This window comes from Crocodylus porosus, unplaced genomic scaffold (genome assembly GCF_001723895.1).
Source record: "Crocodylus porosus isolate Cpor-Errol unplaced genomic scaffold, CroPor_comp1, whole genome shotgun sequence".
NCBI classification, from domain to species: domain Eukaryota; kingdom Metazoa; phylum Chordata; order Crocodylia; family Crocodylidae; genus Crocodylus; species Crocodylus porosus.
In genome coordinates this window covers 62,347,682-62,368,749 of record NW_017728918.1, presented here as the reverse complement: position 1 = coordinate 62,368,749, position 21,068 = coordinate 62,347,682, and the positions used below count along the sequence as shown (strand labels likewise).

Sequence of the window (21,068 nt, the reverse complement as noted above, 5' to 3'; positions counted from 1 at the left end):
CTTTTTCTATGAACTGCTTTGATGGTTCCAAAGCTAAACTCCCAAGAGTGCAGATTTATGGGCTCCTCCTGTAAATTTCCTTTCATTTATTTCATTGAGAAGCTAAATCATTTCTATATTAAAGTGGTATGGTTTTCTATATAGATATAGCTCTAGGTAGGTAATTAGGAAAACAGTGCTTCTGGAAAAAATACAAACCTTAAAAAACAAACAAACAAAAACCCCTTCTTTGTCTTGTTCACTTATACCCTGCATTGGCTTTTTTTTAATAGATTTACAGCATGAGTTTGCGCCTTTCTGCTTTCTTTGAGGAACATATAAGTTCTATTTTATCAGATTATAAATCTGCTGTGCGTTTTCATAAAAGAAGTTCATTAAAGAAACGGAGGAAAAAAAGAAGCAGAAGCAGCTCGGTGTCCAGTAGCGTTGCATCAAGGTACATTCATTGCTGTGTGCTATGAAATGCTCTGTTTGAAATATAGTAGTAGAACTTGGTATGGTATTTTTTTAATACTCCTTTACTATTCCCTATATTGCAGAATGATATATTTGACATGCAAGTTCCTATGATGTGGAAGATTTTTAAACTTTAACTAAAGCTAGTGTAAGTGCTTAAAATTCAAATAACTGCTAAATATGTACAGTAAACCAGCATTATTAGGATAGTGACGGCATCATGTTTCGTCATAACTACAGCATTTACAGTGATCCTTCACTAAAGATTCACTTTTCAGAGGTTCACAACTACATGAAATTCTACTGTAAATGTAATATATTTAACATATTTCATACAGAAACAACTTTTGGCTTCCACAGTCTTAGACACTGCCTAGCATATTGTTTCTTTTATTCCTTTAAAAGATTAACTCTAATTTCCAGGCTATAAATCTCACTTTTATTCACAGCCCTGAAAGGAAGAGAAGGTTTATAAAACCTCAATTAAAGACAGAGGCCTTGGCTGCTCCTTCATCTTCGGTACCTGCACGTTCAACAACACTGAGACACATTGCTGCTCAGATGAACGGAAAAGCAGCTGAAACGTCTTCTCTAGTGCGGACTAGAAGCAATAGGGGGGTGCTAGATACTCCTATTACAGAACAACCATCCACTTCTTCAGGAGGAAAGCCTTTAACTACAAAGCCTTTAATTACAAAACCCAATTCTGCGGTGTCAGGGAAATCAGGTAGGTGTTGTAAAGGCGTTCATAATATTTGCAAGCTTATAAATTTAATGGTTCCTTGCTTCTTAGATATTTATGTTCTTGATTTAAGAATGGGCCCCATTTACTCAAGTTAGTAGATCTCAGAGGGAGCCTGAATGGCTCACAGGATTGGTAAGAGAACATGGAAACTTTTCTCTGGATTACTAGTTCAAATACAGTTTAGGTCAGTATTGACTGAAGGTTACTGCATTGTCTGTTTTACTTCGGGTGCTCAACCCAAGCCTACAGGCCAAATCCAGCCCCCAGTGCTGGGTCATGGAGTCCACAAGTATGTGGGAAACCCTACAGGCCATGGCCTTTCATGCTAGATCAGGCATGCCAGGCTAGTGTCAGACCTGATGCTGGCATATGGGGCTGGGTGGAGGTGATGCAGGGTTCTTATCGTGATGTAGGGCTCCATGCTATTCATGCAGCCCACAGATCCAGAACATTAAGCACTACTGGTTTAGCCAGATTAGATCGATTTATATAAATGCTATAAACTAAAATCGGTGCCATTTTGCTTACAAAGGGTTTGTCTTTTTAGTACTGGAAAATTCTGCCAAACATTCCAGGAGTCAAAATGTTCTGTCAAACGCTAGCCAATCTGGTTACAGTCACAACACTAGAAATAACTCCTCAAGAGAAAATCTGGAGAAAGATAAACAAGTCAAGCGAAAAGTGAAATCTTCCACTGTTAATCAGGAAGGTAAGATATTTTTAAAAGAGTATTTGGTTATATTTCAGAAAGTGGTGATTTTAATTCCATTGTAGCTAGTTGAGTATACCATGACTGTTTTTAATAATTGCTATTATGCCTTATAAGAAGGTTAGCTACATGACTTAATTATGCCATTAATATCCTTTGATTTCATAGTTAATTTTTCTGGATTCGAAATACACCTCCCAACAACATAGTATTTATGTTGTAATTACTCTGTCATAAAATCAAATTTCTGTTTATATAAAGTTAATTCTAATTACAAGTATGTGTTAGTATGACTACAGTGTAATTCTTGTATACGGAAAAACTGTAATCTTACATTTTAAACTAAGCAATGTCAAATGTCTTAACATACGAACATCAAGAGGGGAGCAAGCCTGTAATAATCACTTCTCAAGGAAAACATTTTGGTTTTATTTTTTGGCTTAATTTTATTTAAGGTAGTTTTATGTTCCCTAATGAAATGGTAATGTGTGTAGTATATTTCATTCGTATTCAAGGGTTCCTGAGACAGTGTTACGAACTGCAGACTACAGGAAATATTGTTGTTTCACACCATTTAATCTGTTGTGAGGGAATATGTGTTTTTTTTCTTCCTGAGTATTTCTTCAGTCAAATAAAAATGGTGTACTGCCACCTTAATATCAAGCTTCTGGCATTAGGAAGGGTAGGAAAGAAGAAATAATTTTACCCCAACTCTTTTGGAAAATGTATTTTTTTTCCCATGTTGGAGTGACTAGTTTCAGAGGGTTTGCTGCTTGCTTAATTTCATGGGGCTGTGTCGCAGTGCATGCGGGTGCCCTGTGCCTAAAAGCAGAAATGGTAGGAGAGACCCCTAGTGGTGAGAAGGGGGAGGCTCAACTGCCAGTCACCAGGGCAGCACAGGTGCTGGTTACCAGGGAAACCAAGGGGGTCAGCTGACAGGAAGGGGCAGGTCTTGGCCCCTTCTTAACCCCAAGCATAAGGCCAGGTGAGCAGTTCCCCTACAGTGGCCAAGCAGGGGGAAACTCGGTGAGCATGCAGGGAAAGGGGGAAGTTAGACTGCAGGAGCATCCCCTGGTTGCGGCGGAGTTGAAATATTTTTCCGGTAGGGACAGAACGTGGATTTTTGACCGGGTGGTTTAGTTTGTTATAGCCCAGGGGTTTTGTGTTTACTATTTTACCGGAGGACTGGGTGAGGCTATTAGGGGTGGAGGTGGCCTCATAGGGATGCCACAGTAGCGTGGGGTTTTCTGGTGCCAGAGAGGGTGCAGCATTGTTTTGGGGGCACATTGGCCCCAGCCTGGGAGCCCCAGAGCGAGGGGGGGGGGTGCAGTGAGAAGCCTTGGAGCGAGGGGGCGGCAGGGAGGAGCCCCGGAGTGAGAGGGGGCAGAGAGGGGCCCCAGAAATAAAGAAGAGGGCCAAGGCATAGGGCAAACCATGTCAAGTATCATCTGCGAGGCTTGGGCTGCGGTGTAGGGGAGGAAAAGGAGCCGCAGGTAGCGCCCCCTGACACAGGGTGTATAAAGTGGGCAGCCTTCTGCTAATTGCATCACTCAGTCAATTAAGATCAAGGCATGGCAGGAAAGTAAGCAGGTGATTAGCCCAAGACAGGAAGGTAGAGCCACCAACAGAAGGGCTCTAGCACGCCAGACCTGTTACAGGCCCATTGGCACCTAATTACTTTTCTTCTTCTGAGTCTTCTTTGATACCAAGACTTCTGTAATTGTTGTAATACTTTGGATTTCAAAATCTGCTTTGCCTCTGGGGTATGTGTTCCTCGGAGGGGCAAAGAACCTTTTGTTTAATGGAACCTAGTGCCCCAGACAAATACATTATTTGTAAATCTTCCAAAAAGCTAGTCGCAAAAAAGTGTAGCAACCCTCAAAAATAAATTTATTGAAGAAATCCAATGAGTGCAACAGTCTTTGAAGTTCCTCTTCTTCCTTTGCTCTGATGCCAGTCCCTGTTGTTGAACTGGTTAATAGAGAAGCTGCCTTGGGACTTAAGGTACCTTCAGGCATTGAGACCAGATCCTGTTCCACTGATTAGATATGTAAGTGGATTTCAACAAGTAAATGTAATCCTGTTCCACCCTGCTTAAGTGTGTAAAATGTTAAAGTATCTGCTTTTGTAACTCCATCATGTTATCCTTAAAAGTAAGCCATGAAAAGCAGAAAGCAGGAGTACACGTCAGCTTTTTGTATTAACTATTTTTTGGGGAACATGAGCTGAGTGGAATAAGATCATGCTTCTTAAGCCTCTAATAAATTGGAAGAGGATCTTGTCCCTTGACAAACACTCAAAAGATCTTGTCTTCATGGTGTTGCCTTTGCCATCTAGCCATACCATGAACCCTCACAGTATTCTCTTCTAATCAGTAACCCCAGGGTCCAAGATAGCAAGAAGAACAGATATTTTCGGCACTGTTCAGCATCAGCCAAGAAGTCTAGAGCTACTTATCTGATTTCTCAAAACTCCTCAACTAAACTTGAGTCTTCAGTATTTTCTTTCTTGTCTCTCTTGGCTCTGGTACCATGCTGTCAGTCTTTGGCAATTGATACTTCCACTGCAGTGTTTATCGTTGGTATGGTCAGTTTGGGGATCTTTGGTACCACCATTAAAAAAATAAATAAAACCAGCAACTTTAATATACATCTGCTTCATTACCGATACACTCAATAAAGAGTTTGTTGCCCCACTTAAATTCTCCTCGACAGTTTATTTCTTATCACCAATGTCTGGATTTTAAGCCTTCCCAGCGTTATAGGGCCAGGAAGGAATTTTACCCTATGGTCAGATTGGTACAGACTGTGGGGGGTTTTGCCTTCTTCTGTAGCAGAGGGTGTGGCCCTTTACCAAGGATCTCTTGAGCATATATTGACAACATTTCACAGAAGCAGGATGTTGGCTGTCATTACTCTGCTTTCTGTGTGAGGTTAGGTTATTTGGTCTGTATTACATCATGGGTGATGGTAGTCTCATGTAGAGTTTAGATTATGGTTGTATAGGATGTTTTGGATAGGGATGATTCTGCCTCAGACGGGAGGTTGGACTAGATGATCTCCGGAGGTACCTTCCAGTCCTACTTCTTTATGATGTGATTCTGTGATTTTTCTAACACTGGAATTCAGGATAATGATTATGAAACAAAGTGAAGATGAATCCATGTTTGAGCTTAATCCCTTTTGCAGAGGAAAGAATTGCAAAATCAGTTTAATAACTAACCAGGCACTGTGACTGACATGCTTGCAGAAGTTTCTCTACTGTAGGGGTGGACAAAATATGGCCTGCAGGCCCCCCCCGGTGGCAGAAGCCCCAGTACAGGCTTCTGGCCTGGGACCATGTGGCTCCTCTGGCATGGGAACCTCAGGTGGGGGTGGGGAGCAGGGGAGGACTGCGGACAGGGAAGGAGCTGGTGCTGAGCTTGGGGGAAAAGCAGCTGCACCCATGGCCTGGGCTCGCTGCTGTAGCCACTTGCAGCCTGTGCGGGGCTGTCCTGAGCAGGCGCAGGCAGCCTCACGTGGGCTGTGAGCGGCTGTAGCGTGAGGTGCCAGGCACAAGGCAGGTAAGGAGCCACTTTTCCCCTGCACTTGGCACCAGCTTATAACCTGCCCCCACTGCCAGCCTGGGCCCCGCACCAGCTTTGGGCTTGCCTGTTGGGGCTGTGCCATGGCGATAGCAGCTGCTCAGTGCAGAGAAAATCAGCCCCTGACTTGCCTCACTGGGCAATGTTTCCTGCTGCCCACCTGGAGCTCCTGCACCGGGCTGCACAGAGGCAGCAGTGGCAAACACTGTACAGCGTGGCAAGCTGGGGGGCGGGCACTGCTTTCCTCTATGCTGAGCAGCTGCTGCGGTGCAACCCCGAGCTGGCGCCAAGCCTAGGCTGGCAGCGGGGCCAGGTTACAAGTTGGTTCTGAGTGCTGGGGGGGAAAGCAGCCCCTTGCCTGCCCTGTGGCCAGTGCCCCATGCTGCAGCCGCTCGCAGCCCACGTGGGGCTGCTGTGCCTGCTTTTCCCCGTGCTCAGCACCGGCTCCTTCCTTGCCAGGAAGCAGGGGGTCGGGGCTGCATGCTGCCCCCTGCCTGTACCAGGGGCAAGGAGCACTGGGAGCGAGGTGGGTACAGGAGTCAGTGGGAGTGTGGGGCCTGCACCACTGTCCCAAGTTCAGCATGGGCGGGACCCAGAGCAGGGCAGCAGGAGTACAGGGTCCTGGCCAGTAGGGGCCCTGTAGAGCTGGGCCAGCTCCCTCCTCTCCCTGCTGGTGCAGCTCAGCCCAGCCCCACAGACCCCTGCCAGCCTGTGCTGAGCTCTGAGCCCCACTGGCATTGGTCCCAAGACATTAGGATATTGGTCCCAAGACAGTGACTAGGGGCCAGGGCACCTGTCAAGAGGTAGGGCTACGCATGTGGCCCTCAACAACTTGCCAGAACTGGGTAAGCGGCTCTACGCCCAAAATAATTGCCTGCCTCTTCTCTGCAGATGCTAAAATTTTTGTCATATAGTACAGGCTGTCATAAGACCCAGCAAAGTCATAAGACCCAGCAAAGTGTTGTTCTATCCAGTTCGCTGCCCAGTAACTCTCATGGCAGATGCATCTAAGTAAGTCTGGAGTGTACATCTAGACGACCTCCAAATGAAAAATTTTGGTCAAGGAAGAGATGTTTTATGAATGTCTTGGAGCAGTTGGTTCAGAGTGAAGCATTACTGCCTTTTTAGCAAGGTACCACCATACAGATACGGATAAACAATACTATAGCATTAAATTACATTACGTTACATAAGCAAGCATGTTTCATAGGTTTCATAGATTTTCATAGACATTTGTGCTGGAAGGGACCCTGGAGGATCATCGAGTCCAGCCCTCTGCCCCAGGGGCAGGAAGTCAGCAGGGATCATAGGATCCCAGCAAGATAAGCAGCCAAATGTGTCTTGAAGGCGATCAGAGTGGGTGCTTGAACTGCCTCTGGCGGCGGTCTGTTCCAAAACATGGGGGCTCAGACAGTGAAGAAGTTCTTTGTTATGTCTAGCCTGAATCGGTCACAGCGGAGTTTGTGACTCTTTGATTTTGTCATCCCTTGGGGGGCTCTGGTGAACAGTCATTTCCCCAGATTTTGATGAGCACCCCTGATAAATTTATAGGTGGCCACCAGATCACCCCTGACCCTGCGCTTTTCCAGACTGAAGAGTCCCATGGCTCTCAGCCTCTCATCGTAAGGTCTGTTTTCCTGACTCTGATCATGCGTGTGGCTCTCCTCTGACCTCTCAAGCTTCTCCACATCCTTTTTGAATTGTAGAGCCCAAAACGACGCAGTACTCCAGCTGTGGCCTCACCAAGGCCGAGTACAACGGGAGAATGATGTCCCGGGATTTACTTGAGAAGCATCTATAGATGCAAGCCAGTGTTTTGCTCCCTTTACTAGCTACAGCATCACACTGAAGGGTCGTATTCATCTTGTGGTCAATCATGACCCCCAAGTCCCTTTCATTTGTAGTGCTAACCAGCATAGCACTGCCGAGCCTATAAGGATGCTTTTTCCTCTCAAGCTTTTTCCTCTCAAGGTGGAGAACCTTGCATTTTTAGGTGTTGAACACTATCAGGTTCTCGTCTACCCATTTCCTGAGCCTGTCAAGATCTGCCTGGATCACCCTCCTGTCCTCAGGTGTGGATGCTTTACTCCAGAGTTCGGTGTCGTCAGAAAACTTGGCCAGTCCGCTTCTGACACCAATGTCCACATCACTGATGAAGATGTTAAATAGTATAGGCCCTAGGACAGAGCCTTGAGGAGCCCCACTGGTCACAGCGTACCAAGACGATTGGCTCTCATCAACCACCAACCTCTGGGTCCTACCACAGAGCCAGTTCCCTAGCCAGTGGGTCATGGTGAGGTCGAGGCCACAGTTAGCCAGTTTAGCCAAGAGGTGATCGTGGGATACTAGATCAAAGGCTTTTTAAAGTCAAGGTATACAATGTCAATCTCTTCCCCCTTGTCCAGATAAGTCACCTGGTCATAGAAGGAAATGAGATTGGTCAAGCAAGACCTACCTGCAACAAACCCATGCTGGGTATCCCTCAGGATATTGCCTTCAGCTAGTCTGTTAAGGATGGCCTCTTTGATAATCTTTTCCAGGACCTTCCCCAGGATAGAGGTCAGGCTGCTGGGCCTATAGTTTGCCAGATCTACTTTCCTCCCTTTCTTGAAGATAGGCACGACATTGGCCCTCTTCCAGTCATCGGCACTTCACCAGAGCACCAAGAGCTCCCAAAGATCCGTGCCAGGGGCTGAGCTATGATGCTTGCCAGCTTCCTGAGTACCCTTTGGTGTATCCCATCAGGGCCGGCTGACTTGAAGGTATCCAGCCTGTCATGGTGTTCCTTCATGAGGTCAGCTTCAATGGAAAGTAAGGAATCTCCCTCACCTGGGCCTCCCTGACCCATCGTGGGCAAGGCCATCCCATGGGACTGGTGAAAAACTGATGCATACCCACTTAGCAAGTTTGCTTTTTCCTGGGCGTCAGTTGTCAGTTGCCCCATCTGGTTTAGCAGGGGTCCAGTGTTGCCCTTGCTTTTCCTCTGGCTCCCCACATATCTAAAAAAGGACTTTTTATTTTCCTTGATATTTGTAGCTAGCTGGAGTTCCATCACACCCTTAACTTTCCTGATTAGCTCTCTGCAGGTCCGGACCAGAGCAGAGTATTTCTCCTTGGTGGCGGTTCCAGCCCTCCATCCTTTGTAGGTCTTCCTTTTAAGACATAGAAGGTCCGCCAGTTCCCTGGAGAGCCAAGGGGGCAGCTGTGCCCTTTTGCTGCCTTTCCTCCGAGACGGGATGGACTTTGTTTGCGCATCCAGGATTGCTCCCTTGAGGAGCAACTACTCATCCTGAACTCCTGGCACAATGCCCAAACACCCTAATTTGCCACAGGTAAAGCAGGGAAAAAGGGCCCTATCAACTTCCTGGCATTGCAAGGACAGGAAGTAGTTAAAATACACTTGAGAAATCTAGTGAAGAAGACTGTTCCCCCTGTTACAGAACAGCCCCCACAGTCCATGCCAATCGGACTGTGAAGTAAAATTCTTCGCTCATATCAAATGTGGTGATCAGTTAGACTCTGAGCAGAATAGCAAATTGTGTAGCCAGGAACCTCTGGGCTTAAATTCCAGCTGGAGCATTGGCAGACCCAATCAAAATCCTCAGCCTTGGTTGTAGCTAACACCCAAGGTAGCTAACACTACCTTAACACCTGTAACAACAGGAGGAGAAAAACTTCTTTCTAGCCCCATGTGACCACCAGCAAAGCCAGAAGCATTCTACATAGCAACCTCTGGTGACCACATACACAGCTCCACACATCTCACACACTGATTGCAGAGCCAGAACTCCCTGTTCTATCATACTCTTTCCTCCTTAAATTTGTCCCCTCTTCAGTTATGTTTTATAAGTAAGCTGATTAAAGAGCTCTGTGCAATTCTTTTGATAAGCATGGTCCTCTTCAATTTCCACCTATCCTGGGCTGCAGAGCTCTTCTCATGGTCTCCAAGTGATGGGGGTTGGGGGTCTCCTGGGCTTTCAGTTATTTCTCTTCACAGCCTGTTCCAGGTATTGCTGCTGTTGGATCATCTCTGACCATTCTTATCTAGCCTTACTGGCTGTGTCTGGAACCTGAGGCTGCCCCATGATGGATCCTCTCACACAGTTGAATGTTGGATCTTGTTATGGGTCAGCCCTGATGTGCTACATTTTAAGGCGCAAACAAGCCACAAAGATGTTATAAATTATATATGGAATATCCTTGTGCCTCATTTGCTATATTATCACATCATAAATTGGTTTTAATGTGGCATGGTTATAATATAGGGCATGATTAGCACCTTAATCATGTCATATAACTAGGGATCTACTTGATTCATGCCTAAACAAAGGAATTTTCTTGGCTTAATTGCAATAGAAAGCTGATTGCATGGGCATTTCCCAACAGCCCCACCCCTCACCACTAATTGGCGGAGAGGTCCTGGCGGGGAGGAGGGATGAGGGGGCAGCTGGCTGCTGGGCTGCTGGCTGCCCTCCATGTGGCTCTGCCCCTTGCTGCTGATTAGCAGAGGCACGGGGAGGGGGGAGAAAGGAGGAGGGTGGTCACGATCTTGACTGCTGGCTGCCCTTCATGCCATCCTGCCAGGTGGGGTTTTCCCCTGCCGGGCAGACTGCAAAGCAGTAAAGACTGCTGGTTTTCACTGAGTCATCAACATTTTGTTTTAATTTTTTTCTTTTTAAGTTGGTTTTGCAGAATGTGGATTTTGTGGTTTCCCCAAAGTCACGACTTAAATAGGGCCCTACCTGTAAATAATGTTTGACAGGGTTCTTGCTTTCCCTCTAGAAGTTCACCATATAACCCAGTTTGAGAAACACACCACTAAAGTACTGAATTCCACAGCATTTTAAGCTTTTTTTTGTACCCTACCACTGGGTTTTGGTTACATGCTTAGGCCTTAACATATTATGGCACTTATCTTTTGTCCTCTTGAGAATGATTGATTGTAAAAATAGGGAATAGAATAGTCTGATTAGGAACTATTGTGCAGATGAAGAATGTATGTGCAAGCCTGTTACTTAAATATTGTTTACGTTGTCATTCCTTTACAGCAAACTGCAAAAATAATGCTTTGGCATCAGGAAGCATTCAGGTAAATGGACACGGAGGTCAGCCTTCAAAACCTCCAGTTAAGAGAGGTCCTGGACGGAAACCGAAAGCAGAGACTAATACCAGTAGCTGTGAAGTGGTGCACAAGAAAAGAGGCAGGAAACCAAAAAAGCTACAAATTGTTGACCAGAAGAATGCAGAGCAGAATACAATCCAGACCACAAGAGACGCAACAGAAGAAGCATCAGCTTCTAATGCGTGCAATTCTCTTTCGGAAAATAATGTGAAGGAAGACTTGTTACAAAAAAAAGGCCGTGGGGGTAGAAAGCCAAAAAGAAAGATGAAGTTGCATCAACCAGACTCAGATCTTTTAGTTCCTGTAAATGTTAAGATGCAGACAAGAAGCAGGAGGAAAAAGACAGATGAGCCTGTAGAGGAAGAACGGTCTGAGGAACTTAAAGATTCTGAACCCCACATGAGAACTAGAAACCAGGGTAGGAGGACAGCCTTTTATAATGAAGATGACTCTGAGGAAGAGCAACGGCAGCTATTGTTTGAAGACACCTCTTTAACTTTTGGAACATCTAGCAGAGGCAGAGTCCGAAAGTTGACTGAAAAAGCAAAGGCCAACTTGATTGGTTGGTAATTTTTACCAGACCCTTTACTTTAGAGTGCTGTAAAGCAGGTACAGTTAAGGAACGAGCAGAACAAAGACTTCTGCTTCCCTGCTGCTATTATGGAATAGAAGAATATGTTCTGATATGAAAAAAATTAGCAAAAAAATAAACTGAAAGAACACTTCTTTGAAAGAAATATATATTTTAAACTTTTGCTATTTATTGCCCTCCAAATAATAGGTTATGCATTTCAACAGTCATTTTGTTCATAGCTAAGAATAATTGAAGATCTATAAATAAGCAATTTCTGACTGACTTGCAGAAATGAGTTGCTGTAATCTTGAGCACTGCATAATATCTCTGTGTAATTTAAAAAAGTGATAAAAATTTTAATGCCACAAACTGATAACAGAATTCTATTTTTGACCAAGCAAGGTACATTTTTATTGATTGTAGAGGTCATGTCTCCCAGGAAGGCAGATGTTGATAAAGAGTGGCAGTAAATTAAGATTTATATTTCAATTAAAGACAACTGCAAAAATACCAAACTTTGCTAATCTGAAAATGCTTAATTTCAGTAGTGATGGAACATTCAGCTGCAAAAGAAGCATAGTGTGGGCTGTTGTTTATCCAAGTTCTGCCAAACAGAGAGAAAATGTATCACAATATATATATATATATATATCCACATTGGAAAAAGTTTGACTAATATGTCTAATTTTTCAGACCTTGATTCTTGTATCAATCACTAAATCTCTGTTTATTGTGCCAAAGACTGAAAATCAGTGCAGTGGGAAGCCTTTTCTCTCTCTCTTTCTTTCTTTCTCTCTCTTTCTTTCTCTCTCTCTCTCTCTCTCTTTCGCTCTCTCTCTTTTTTTGTGTCAGTACCGCATACAATTTTCAGTTATAAGGACTGTGTATTGTTCTAAATAGCAAGTTGTTCTAAATTGTTCTGAGATGTATCCTTTTTTGGTACTTATACTAGAAAACAATAATGCACTGGTAGGGTTCTTTGACAGAGATGTTTTAGACAAAATTTATAATTGGTTAAAGGATTCCAAGAAATTACAGGAAAACTATGGGATTATGATGCTTACTTTCTGATCCAGATTGTTATTTCTACAACTTTAGACATGTTTAATAGGCTAAAAATGACTTGCAAAGAAGTGTGTGCATGTGTTTGTGTATGGTTATATACACAAACACATGTATAGACAATATTACCCAGGTATAAATTCTTTTTTTCAGGATTTTTTAGATAGCACGAGAATTAAAAAAAATTTTAAACTCATACTTTATAGTTTAATTTTAAGGAAAAAGATTGGTTATTTTCAATTATTAAAGGTTAAAAAGGCCAAATCACTTTTTATGCAATCATGTTTTATACAGTGGTCTCATTGCACATTGTGTTTTTTCTGCACTTTTTACGGTATACTTATCACGCTGACATAAGTCAATATACACCCTAAAGAAAAATTCCATTTAATGATTGTGCCTTGTATTCTATTATTTCTTGCATCCTTAGTAAAATTAAGTTGTCTATTGTAAATGATAACTATATGACTTAGGGGAATGTATTACTATATGTACTGCTATGGAAAAGAAAAGCAGTTATTTATTTGTTTATGGTACATTTAGTTATTTTATACCTTATAAACAAACTTTAATACCATTTTCTATTGCTTAAAAAGTATTGTCCAGTTTTAAAAGAAGTATAAAAGTTAGTAATATTTTCTGAGATCTGGTATGGTACAAAAATGCAACCAAAATTTTCAGATGACACATTATTTTGGAATTTTGGGGTAGTGTGAAAGAATTTATGTTGTCTGGATTTGGAAAAGAATAAAAGTTGGGGTTTTTTTGTTTTTGGTTTTTTTTTTAAGTATAAAATTAGAACCCAATCCTGAAAAACCTTACTTCTACAAGAATTCTTCATTTTTAAGCCAAGTCTAATGATTTTTAATGCAACTGCCGAAGGAAGGGTTTGCAGAATTAGGACCTTTTGTTTGCACAGATTACCTTTACTTATTCTGGGCCAAATCCTGTGCTCTTTATTTTGTGTTACAAAAAGTCATCTTAAGAAATGTCTAAGCAAGCAGATTTATATTTGGCACCAAGAAGAGAACGTACTTATCATCTATTTACCTGTAATGAATAAAAAATTGGTAACCTATATATTTGGCATTCTTAGAATAGGTTTATATAATTATCTGCATTACACATCTTTATATGAAATTAAGCAAACTATTTTCCAGATTCTGACAGTTTGACTTTGATTCTGAAGTTAGGGAACAGGGTTTTAGTTTGATATTCATTCATATGTATATTTATTTTTTCTAACAGATTTTTTTTTTCTTTTCAGTTAAAATGCAGTAGTTAAAATATGATATGGTGGAAAAACTATGGTTGTATAGTTAAAAAGGCAGTTTTTACAGTTTGTAACATTCTTTTTAGTTTTTTGAAATGTAACAGTTAATGTTAAGCAGCTCACTGCTGATGAAGGCAATCAGTTTCAACTGTGTAATTTCCTGATGTTATCTGCATTGTAATATAAAAATTAGAGTATATCTAAAATTCAGCTTCTGTATTTACTCCATTTGTAATAATAATCTAAGGGGCATGTTTATGTAGATATTTATACACAGAAAATACCTGTATGTAAATTTTGGAGAATGGAATAACAAGCATTCCTATGACTTGTGGAGAAACTATACATCTTAAAAAGGGTAAGAATAGAAGGCCTTATCTGCAGAACATAGATATTGTTCCCCTTCCACAAATACTTGTGACCTTAGCCTATATTTTTTTTAAAAGTTCGCATCTAGAAACATTGACTTTCTTCTTTTAAAATAAAATTAGTGCTTTGAATCCGTTTTTTTATAAGAGCAACACTAAAATGTATTAGAAGTAATAACAGATTTATTTAAAAATATATTTTTATAATTTAGTTTCTCTAGGTTGCAAAAGTTTTATTTATGGAACATCAGCATCTTACTGTTTGTCCTTTTAGTTTGGAAGAATGTATTATTTGAAATATTTGCATAATACTGTATCAACACAGAAAAAGAGCTTTTGATAACAGTCTTAAGATCTTAAATTTGAGCAATAAATTGTAGTTCAGCCTTTTGAAAGAATTAAAAATATGAAGTTACATGCATGTTCTGAATAATGCCATCTCAAGTACATAACATATAATCCAAAACTGGGATATTGAAATTATAGCTGGTGTTTGTTTCACATGCATTGTAAATATTATTACATAGATGTTTTATTCATATACAATCAAACTATAAGCTTACAAACCTGCCAGCAATGAACATCGCTTCATCCATTCATTCAAATACATTGATATTTGACTTTTGATATGGGAATATTCAGTTGTTTTCTGTGCTTGTGGCCATTAAAGTCAATATTTACTCCACTGTGGGTAGGTATCTAATATCAGTGCATTCTCTACAGAGGAGAAAACTGCTGTTTCCCAGATAACATTATATTCTAAATGTTTACTTTAATGGCAATCATTGTACCTATACCAACATACTGAGCAAATGTGTACCCAGTCTCTTTTCCACTGCTACTGTGTTATCCAGGAATTGAACTTAAGGAACTTCACCAATATTGTGTCAATATTGACCTAAGGTTCTTTGTGCTTTAACCAGTGACCATAACTTGACAGAAAATGTCTTCCTCCTGTGATTAGACTGCTTTGATATATATTTGCATACATATATTTGTACAGATCGTTCGGTTTGTACATGTGTGATCAGTTTGTTGTTAGAGTTGTAAGATTGAGTTGGTTGAGTTTTAGTATTACAATGAATTAATATAAGTGAAAACATTCATTTGGTAAAGAACTCTTATGCAGCATGCAGGATGTATTAGAGCTATACAAATAACAAAAAGTGTAGCAGACAGCTTATGCACTGTATTGCTGTACATGTATGTTTCTAGTACCAACTCACTTCCTGTTTCTGAGGCTTTTGCCATCTACAAAACTATTACATAAGCTAAAACAGTACATTCATTTAGTAGGCTTGCTGCAGTTATATTTAAATCTCTTGCTCACATTTACTTTAAGCATTGATACAGTAAACACTTGGGTACTTGCTTAAAGCTAAGCATGTGTTAAACTGTTTGCTGAATCACACTTAATGGAATAGAATCCTTAGGATTCGGATATGGTAGATAGTCTTAGCCCATCCTTATTAAATGTGTGAGCTCATTTTAAGCATGAATCTAGCTAATATAGTTCAACATATTACTGTTCAAACAATATAGGACTGTATCCTAGTCAGACCATGTTTAAAACTGTTTCAGCTGAGTGTTCAAAAGAGGTTTAAGTACAGTACTCTAACACTGGTGAAAGCCCAGAAAGAGGCCGTCCAACCTCATCTGGAAACAACAAAAGCTCATTTTCTCTGTTACTTTTTACTACCTAATGAGGCAAAAACAGTGTGTAAAATTATTTTATAAAATATTTTTGTCTACTTTCCCTAAAGTTCTTCTAAATAAACAGTTTCCAAGGGGACCTAAATATCAACAGATAAAAGGGCTGTTAGTTTTCTGCTGTAAATTATTGTATATAAGTGTGTTTTGTTTCTATGCAGAAGAAATAGCATGTTAAATTTCATATACTTTGGCCAAGTCTGAAATTATTTCTAACATGACAAGCCTGGTATTGACACTTTATATAATTTCAGATCTTTTAAAATAAGGAACACAGATCTGGTGACACTGTGTTTAGGGAGGAAAATCAGGTAGCTCTTAAACTGAAGTTAACTTCTAGGCTCTTGTGTTTATGCTAATTTTAGTATAGGGGCCATTTTTGCTGTTTAATCTTGCACTGTATTTAAGGGGAAAACACTCCAGTCCAGGAAGGTTAGATTTTCTTAAAAAGGATACCAGATGAGAAGGATAAGCTTTTGTTTTGAAGGCAACACAGCATCAAGGTACCCCAGAGAGAATGTATCTTGCAATAAAATCAAGGTAAATAAACACAACTTCCAGGAGCTAGCTTTGATTGATTGTTTGGAAGAAATTGTCCTCTGTGGGCCTTGAGGGTAGTAATGGCAAGAGTAGATCTTTGGAACTCCTTTTAATGCAGATAAATACATCAGGAAATTCACTTAATATGGTGTAAACAGTACAGTGTAGGGTAGTATTATACTATGAATTTCTGTCCTTAAGGCAAAGAATTAGCTCATACAAATTGGGAGTAGAAAAGAATGTTAAATTTCAGCACCTACTTTGTACATGTGCATATAAGGCATACACACATAATTTTGAACTTAAAATTGTGCATGTTAATTTACAGAAATAATGATGAGACGGATTGCAAAGTTACATTTTTGGACCATATTAGAACTGCAAAACAATGACAGGCAACTTGTTAAAGATCTTGAGTGAATTATTTAAATCCTGTCATGTAATGTTTAGACATGTAGAATGTAGCTGAACTTTAAGGAAGTGATCTAGAAGGGTTAATTTTTGAAACTGACACATTTTCAGATTAAAATAATGCTTATTTTGTACAGAATGATGTAAAACACAAAAATCTGTTGTATGTAATGAGAAACAAACAGTTTGAAAACTATAATTCTTTAGCTTTATCAAGGCTTTTTTTTCTTCCAGAAATCTGGATTATCATGTTATATAACCTGCGGTATCTCACCAGGATAACAGTGCCCTTTCTTTTTGTACATATTGATTGGGAATTTCTTTACTGTTACGTGGACACTTTCTATGTTAGTTTTGATGCATAATACTTTGAATCCTTTTATACAAACTAGAATGTATGTGTAAGAATTACTGTCACTGCAATGTAGTAACTACAAACTTATTTTTAAATAAATAGAAAACATGTTTTTCTAATCTCCCTACAGTGTGATTTATTATTATTTTTTTGGTTCTACCTTATGGTCTGACACCTGTATCAATGGGGAAATTGCATTGAATCTGTTAGTTTCAGGAAAGTCTAAAATCAACTTTATTTGACTTTGTGGATGTTTTTTCCCAAGAGGATGCTATTCAAAGTGCTATTATTAGTTGATCGTGCAGCATTTTATCCCTGAAGTGATTAAATTGTACCATCTTTCATGGCCAGTAAAATCTTGTGAATCCAGCTGACAGCAAAGACACTGATGTTTGTTGATACTGTGGTCATCCTGCTACCAGCTTCATTAGGTCACTCCTATGAAGACTGAGAAGTTCTGTAGTTTAAAGGTTCTGGGAAGGTGCTCCCAGGGTCACATTTGTATTCCAGAGAATAGTCATACTAGTCCCATCTGTTTTTAGCAGGACTATATCCAAGAGCCTTGGAAACCTCAGCTTATCAAGAATTATAGTTTTTGGAAAAGTTCCTGATGACTAAAAAGATGCATCAAGATAGATGCCTCCACATCCCTGTGTGTAGAGAAGTGGTTTTTGTGATTTTGTTTGGTGCAAAAAGAGGTTACAAAAAAGAATAGGGACAACAGTTTGAAAATCTAATTCTTTTATTCCTTGAATTGTATTATCTGCATATTTATCTTTTATGGTTGTAAAAAATGTTTGTTTATATTTCAAACACAGCATCCTGTGGATTATTTTTTCCCTCTTGTTCACTGCTTTTCTTTTCCTTTGATTCATCCTTTATAGGAAGCTATATCCTTTTTTTTCTCTCTGCATTTACTCACCTGAAATAGCAGATAAACTACTGAATTACCAACCCTCATAGCCACAATAAAACCAAATTTCATTGTTAAACTATGTTGTGAAGGTGAAATTTTCTTCCTTCCTTGATTTTACATTGATAATTTCGTCATACTAAAAATTTCTAAGATGTTACTGCATCCTGTGGCTGCAGAGAGATTCATAACAAGTTCTATTGCAAGAGTGTCTTTTTTTTTTTTAAATGCTTATATTTCAGTCTATGTTATACTTGGTGGAGTAGGGTGGGAAGGAGAGTATTGCAGTGTTTGCATGAGTTTTAATGAAGGTGAAATTTCTGCTGATGTTATCAAGGAGAAAATTTCCCCAAAATTGATGTTTGTACTAGAAGTTTGTTAAAGAAACTTGTATATGTTTGTGGGGGGGGGGGAGGAAGGGGAGGCAGGACAGAGACAAGGGGGATGGAAACTAAGAATTGTTTCCACAATCTAGCAGGTAGTAATTAAAGGGTTTGTGTACTTACAGCATTATTTTCCTTAAATTCTTAAGAATTTTTAGGAACAGTGAAGAAAAAAACCTTTAAAAAAGCAGACTTAAACGTATCTGGATATTCCACTGTGGTTGCTTGGACCTGCAAACACAGTAAGTATTTCAGAAATTTGACCCCCTCTTCCCTACTGAAAATGTTGCCTGTCAAAATTTTCTGGTACTCGGTTCTACATGATAAATACATTTGGAGGGTTTTTTTCTTCCTTTGGGGCAACTCTTCTCAGTTTTGGGTTTGTTTGTTTTGTTTTTTTTTAATTACCTCATTGAAATATTTTTCATCTTTTTTTAAAATGTAATAGGAACACTTTTGGCTTACTATTTTAGCATGTTTTAAGCCACTTCACATGTGCCTTTTCTCCTATATAAACAATCATTTAAATTTTAGAAATAAAATATATAGTCTGGTTCCACAATTGTATCATGTATTGTAAATTTATTGCATTCGTAATCCATCCCTTAGTTTGACAAGTTCATTCTGCTTAATGTATACTTCATAGAATACCTTCCTTTAAAATTTAATTCCCCAGTATATTTGGGTTTGGTGTCAATTTTGTTCTTTGGTTATTAAAAAATAAATCAAACTTCCATAGTGTCTAACAAGTAGTAAATTTATTTATATTTACATTCATATCTTGCCCTATCCGAAAGACTTGGCAGCTTTTTGTGGCAGGGAAATATTAGTGACTTCTTCATTAGAAGCCAATTTGTGGCATCCTAATTTATTATAGTGGTAGGGAACTGAGTGGAAGATGGGTGGGTGTATGCTTGCTTTTGAGGTGTTTGCTTTGGACCTTTTCCTCTAACTGACTCTGCTTTTGGGCAGGGTCTAAGGAAAAGAAAGCAAATTTGATCTGGTATTATTGGGCATTGTGAAATGTGGTCTCTGATTGCAAAAACACACAGGCAGGAACTCGAGAGGGAGTTTATGCACCTCAAATCATAAAGCTTCTTAAAAGAGATGTAAGGTAAGTGTCTGGGCTAGTATCCTTGCTGTTTGTGCTGTCAGAGTTAAATGTTTAAAATTCTTAATATACTTTTGTATCCCAAAATCTATTTGTGCTGCTTCAGAGGAAAAAACATTTTGCATGACTAATCCTGTAATCACAGCTAAAATATACAGGAAAGAATGCCATTTGCTGTTTCCAGGGAAATGGGTTAAATTGACAAAAGGGCCATACCTTTAAAAATCAGTTTGTCTGAAGCATGAGTAAAAATAAAGCAAGTGTCCACTGGAATCTTTTTGTTCAGAAAACTAAAAATGTAACAAATAATTAGTATGTGCTATTGCCTTGCATTTTAGTAATATGCAGAGTTAATTCTGCTGCTAAACTTGAAAACTTTATAAAGCACTTGTCTATTTTTGCAGTGTTTTAGAAATGTATGTACTGCTGGATACATCAGGAAGCCAGGAATCCAAGGTTCTGTGCTTGACTTTTCACTGACTTATTTTTATCTATCAAACAGACTCAACATTGCTCACTTCAGAGTGTAAGGTGGTGCTGTGAATTTATAGTCTGTCATATTTTGAGATTTTTAGATACCACCAGAAAGAAAGTGAGGACGCAGGATTTGGGACTGCACCTGTTTATGTAGTCACAACCAGACAAGCTGCCTTCAGTTTTCTTCCTCGGTCGGAAGCAAGGAGGAAGAATGGAAACCAACATTGTTTTGTCACCTTGGTGCCACCATAAGTATTTTTATGGTGGCACAAAGCAACAGCAATGAACATCCATATTTTGTTGCATTATAATGGGTTACAACCTCTATGACTTGACAGCTTGAACAATTTGCTCCCCATAGCTTTTCTTTCTTACCTTCTAGCTGCTTCTGCCTATCCCTTCAAGTAATGCAGTTCTTGCTTCTCAGAGGTCTAATGCTGGGAAAGTCCTTGTTTTCAGTTTAGCTTTCTACAAGGAGAAGGTTCTGCTAGCCAGTCCAGTTTTTTTAGCAGCCAACATTTCCAGACTCCAGATGTGTCAAGAAGTGAGACTTCCCCCAGCTTGCAGGGTTGGTTTCTTCTTCTGCACCTGCAGCAGTGTTCTCTTTTCTAATTGGTCTCATTTGACTGGCCCTCAAAATATTTGTCAGTAGTGAAAGGACTTTTAAATGCTCATGTTTTATTATCATACTTATTGATGTAGGAATAAGAAACTGAAATCAAAAGGAAATGTTCCATTTTATTAGACCAAGGGCAATAACCTGAGATTTTTGTTGTTCAAAGAAGTTGTCTTAACATTAAAAAGTTCCTAGCGATTTAAGATCTGACTGACTTCCAGTGGGGCTGGTGCAGGCACCTACCCTGGAGATCTTCAGAAGGAGACTGGACGCACACTTTGCTGGGGTTATTTGACCCCAGCAGTCTTTCCTGCCCAGAACAGGGGGGCTGGGCCTGATCATCTCACAAGGTCCCTTCCAGCCCTAAACTTCTGTGAATCTGTAACTATTTCTCAGCACCTTCAAACCTCACCAAACAATGGAAAGTGATGTACAGGAACAGATATTTACTACCTCTTTTCCAACCATCCTAACAGTGTTGTGAGGAACAACAGTATCCTAGTCCATCAGGAAGAAAGAACAAAAAGAGAAGGGGTCAATTGTTGCAACGTAAAAAGGCAGAGGCACATGCTTCATTGTATATAACAAAGCACAGTATACATAAAAGCTTCACACTTTCTCCTGTGTCAAAAAGAATGGAGGGGTAGGCAAAGCATATTG

General features: G+C 40.0%; 1 protein-coding gene across 1 annotated transcript in view; it reads left to right on the top strand.

Moving 5' to 3' along the window:
- PHIP (pleckstrin homology domain interacting protein) overlaps positions 1–17,027 on the top strand; it is a 159,986-nt gene extending 142,959 nt beyond the window's left edge. Inside the window, exons 35-38 of the mRNA XM_019537662.1 lie at positions 273–436; positions 906–1,183; positions 1,749–1,910; positions 10,542–17,027. Of these exons, the coding sequence (XP_019393207.1) occupies positions 273–436; positions 906–1,183; positions 1,749–1,910; positions 10,542–11,185 (1,248 nt within the window). The 3' untranslated portion in view covers positions 11,186–17,027. The remainder of the gene's footprint in view (positions 1–272; positions 437–905; positions 1,184–1,748; positions 1,911–10,541) is intronic.
- The last annotated feature ends 4,041 nt before the right edge of the window (positions 17,028–21,068 follow it).